Source organism: Coffea arabica, chromosome 5c (genome assembly GCF_036785885.1).
Source record: "Coffea arabica cultivar ET-39 chromosome 5c, Coffea Arabica ET-39 HiFi, whole genome shotgun sequence".
NCBI classification, from domain to species: domain Eukaryota; kingdom Viridiplantae; phylum Streptophyta; class Magnoliopsida; order Gentianales; family Rubiaceae; genus Coffea; species Coffea arabica.
Window position 1 is genome coordinate 44,422,983 of NC_092319.1, and position 3,520 is coordinate 44,426,502.

The 3,520-nt window shown below is 39.1% G+C and overlaps 1 protein-coding gene across 1 annotated transcript; it reads right to left on the minus strand.

Moving 5' to 3' along the window:
• Positions 1–259: 259 nt before the first annotated feature.
• On the minus strand, positions 260–2,425 carry LOC113689550 (trifunctional UDP-glucose 4,6-dehydratase/UDP-4-keto-6-deoxy-D-glucose 3,5-epimerase/UDP-4-keto-L-rhamnose-reductase RHM1-like). Its single transcript, XM_027207311.2, has 2 exons — positions 857–2,425; positions 260–760 (listed from the first exon to the last, which is right to left on the minus strand). Exons 1-2 carry the CDS (start codon positions 2,420–2,422, stop codon positions 296–298), a joined length of 2,031 nt encoding a protein of 676 aa, XP_027063112.1. The 5' UTR covers positions 2,423–2,425; the 3' UTR covers positions 260–295.
• Positions 2,426–3,520: the final 1,095 nt, after the last annotated feature.

Here is a 3,520-nt window from a genome sequence, read left to right on the forward strand (position 1 = left end):
TTGTGCTAATGTTGATACTAAACCAATTTTGCTCCAGGCTCATAGGTCTTCTATTGCTGGTTCAGTGAAGGCATAAAATGCTAATGTTTACCGAGGAGAAGTACGACCAAAGCAAGAAATCAAAACAGCACTGCATCCAGTAAAGTACTCAACAAACATAAAATTAGTTAAGGAGGCAATTGCATTCTGGAAAGATCTCAAGTTGTTCCACAAATCCAAAGGATAACAATATTACATAATTTGGTATATCTAGGTCAATTTCTCTTCTTTCCTCGAGTGTAATGCTTTTCATACATCAAATGGCAGTTCCAGCAGTCAAGTTTTTCTTGTTGGGTTTAAAGACATACTTAATCAGGGATTCCCTGATGGACAATAATTCTGGAAACTCCTTTTTCAGCTTGGATGCATCCATCTCATTATTGCTGCGAGGGGCTACAATGACCTTGGCCTGTTCTTCAAGGGTGAAATTTGCCCACTTGAATTTTGGATCAATGTTGTCCCTGTACATCTCTAATATCTCATTGTGACTTATAACACCTGGGTTAGTAAAGTTCCATATGCCCTTGCAGTTCCTCTTAGCCATTTCAATTGAAATTGGCAAAAGTTCATCCAACACAGTCATGCTGTTGGGGATGTTTACAACCTTGTCATACTTTGCAATCTTTGCGATGAAGTTGCGCGGGCTGTTAAGATCAGATGATATTGGCATTCGAACTCTAAGGGTGCATACATTATCATATTCTTTCAAAAGTTCTTCAACCTGCAAAAGACAGAGACATAAATGTAAAACTTGTCTAATGTCATCGGTGTGCCCATCACAAGAAATATGAAAGTTGAGGATCATAAATTAACATACCATGGCCTTGGTTTTTGAGTAGAATGAACCAGTAAAATTAGGCTTGTCTTCTTCCTTAAATCCAATACCTGATCCAATGGGGTGGCCAGCATCATATTCAAATATGCATCCTGTGGCAAAATTCATCATGAGAAGCCCGTGTTCTCTACAAACATCTGCCAAGGTTAAAGTACCAACAACGTTGGTAATAATGGTCTCTGGTTTATGAGACTCGCACCAATCCACATTTGGCCTGCCAGTTACTCCAGCAGCATTGAGCACATGAGTTGGCTTAACATTCTGAATGTCTGCAAGTAGCTGTGCTCTGTCTTGAAGTCGCCCATTACCATAGTTGTATGCTATCCCCTGTTTGTCACATATCCTTCCAAGAAGGCCTCCTATCCATCCAGTCCTACCATAGATCAAGAACTTTAAGGATGACTTTTGGGCATCATGAATATTTTTGCTACCTGGATTCACCATTCGCATCGGACCAGAATTGTTTGAGACCGAAGATGTATCGATAGAGCCAACATCAGAACTGCTTTTTCCCATTCCAGACATCATCAGCATCCTTGGATGAGGAACCAAAGCACCAGATACATCTCCCCACCAATCAGGATTCTTAACATACCATTCCATGGTTTTTCTAAGGCCTTCTTCCCATGTAGTGCGCTCTGACCACCCCAAATTATTTAGCTTTTCATGATTTAAAAAGTACCTCTGGTCATTGAAGGGCCTGTTATTGACAAACTTGATCACAGCATTCGGATCCAACGAGAAAAGCCTGCAAATATCGCTCGTGACATCAAGAACACTCCTTTCTTTATCCGTCCCAATGTTATAGACATGGCCTACTTCGCCTTTGTGTAGAATGATTTCAAAAGCCTCCGCAACATCCTCACAATAAAGATAACTGCGTACATTGGATCCATCACCATGAATGGGAAGATTGTGTCCCTTCATTGCCAAAAGAATGAATTTGGGAATTAACTTCTCAGGGAACTGATTTGGCCCATACACATTGTTTCCTCTTGTAGTTATCACAGGTAAACCATATGATCTTCCATATGCCATAACGAGCATTTCAGCCCCGGCTTTAGTTGCAGAATACGGGTTTGTAGGGAGGAGTTGAGAAGCCTCATGATTCCCAACAACAGCATCCTCATCTGTCTCCCCATAAACCTCATCAGTGCTGACGTGAATAAACCTCTTGATATTTCCAGCGACTTTGCAAGCCTCAAGAAGGACATGAGTCCCATAAATGTTGTTTTGTGTGAACTCAAAGCTGTTTCCAAATGAGTTGTCAACATGAGTCTGAGCTGCAAAATGCATAAGTGTATCGATTGATTCCGTGAGAAGAATGTGATTAACAAGATCAGCACTGGCAATGTCTCCCTTGACGAACTTGAAATTTGGAGATGAACGGGAGGGGTTGAGATTTTTTTCATTTGAGCAGTAGTCAAGCTTGTCAAGAACCACAATCTTGTAACTGGGATGGTTCCGGATGAGTCTATTTACCACATGAGAGGCAATAAAGCCTGCTGCACCAGTAATAAGGATGTTCTCGGGCTTGTATGTCGCCATATCCAACAATTCCTGAAAGATAACGAAGAGAAAATTAATTGATAAGTCCCGATGATTAAAATGTGCACAGAAAGAAATGCACTGATGTAAACAGGTGTATCAAACCCGCAAAAAAACTTGCATATAAATTAACAACCATCTTTTATGGTAAAGATTTGCACATTTAACTTGCATATAAAACTTCAGGTTCAACACCAACCTGACATCGTGCACATGTAAATCGCAGTTGTGTGGTAACACCAACATGACATCTAGAGTTCCTAAAACAATACAAATGTCATTCAGCTTTCACATTTTTGGAACTTTTGACTAAAAGCAATCAATTTTCATTGACCTTTTAGACATAAATGTTGTTGCTACAACTCGTGCAGTTGCATGCCAAACCCACAAATTCATAGAGAGATTTGCTTTAACAGTTTAACATGGATGAATGAGCATTCAATAAAATAAGAGAGAGTAACAATTCAAATTTCAAGCTGGTAAGACAAGATACATTACTAATTGCAAGAAATAAAACCCTAGTTCTAACAAATATATTAACTATAATCAGAATTCAAATTGGTAATTTAGAGTCAACCAGAATCCGGGATTTCTTAGAAAATTACAATGAGCATGTATGAACGTACTTACACAGAAAACAAAAGTTTGCACTTAGCGAGATTAGGCGTCAAGAACGATTGCTAGTTAAACAAGAAGTTGATTTTGAGTAATGGGTTGTGCTGATCAGTCGAAGAAGAAGAAAGAAAGGGTCAATTATCAGGGATGAAAAAGCTAGCGAGTTGAGTAGAGAAAATGTGAGGGCAAACTTTGCTATTTATAAGCCTTCATGGAAGAGCAAACCTGCCCCCTCTCCTTTCCTCGTCCAATTCTGCTAACAACTCAATTGTATTTCCTCGTTAGCCGTTAGGTTTCTAAAGAATTCATACTTACTTAATCCTGGCTAGAAACTATCATATTTATTGTCCTACGAGGTATAAATTAAATGTCTGTTGGTATTCACTGAATTGGTAAGAGTCAAAACAAATATGGGCAATATCCAAAAATGTTCCACACAAATTTGGCATTGCAATAGATTAGATAGTAAATCCCATGAACCAC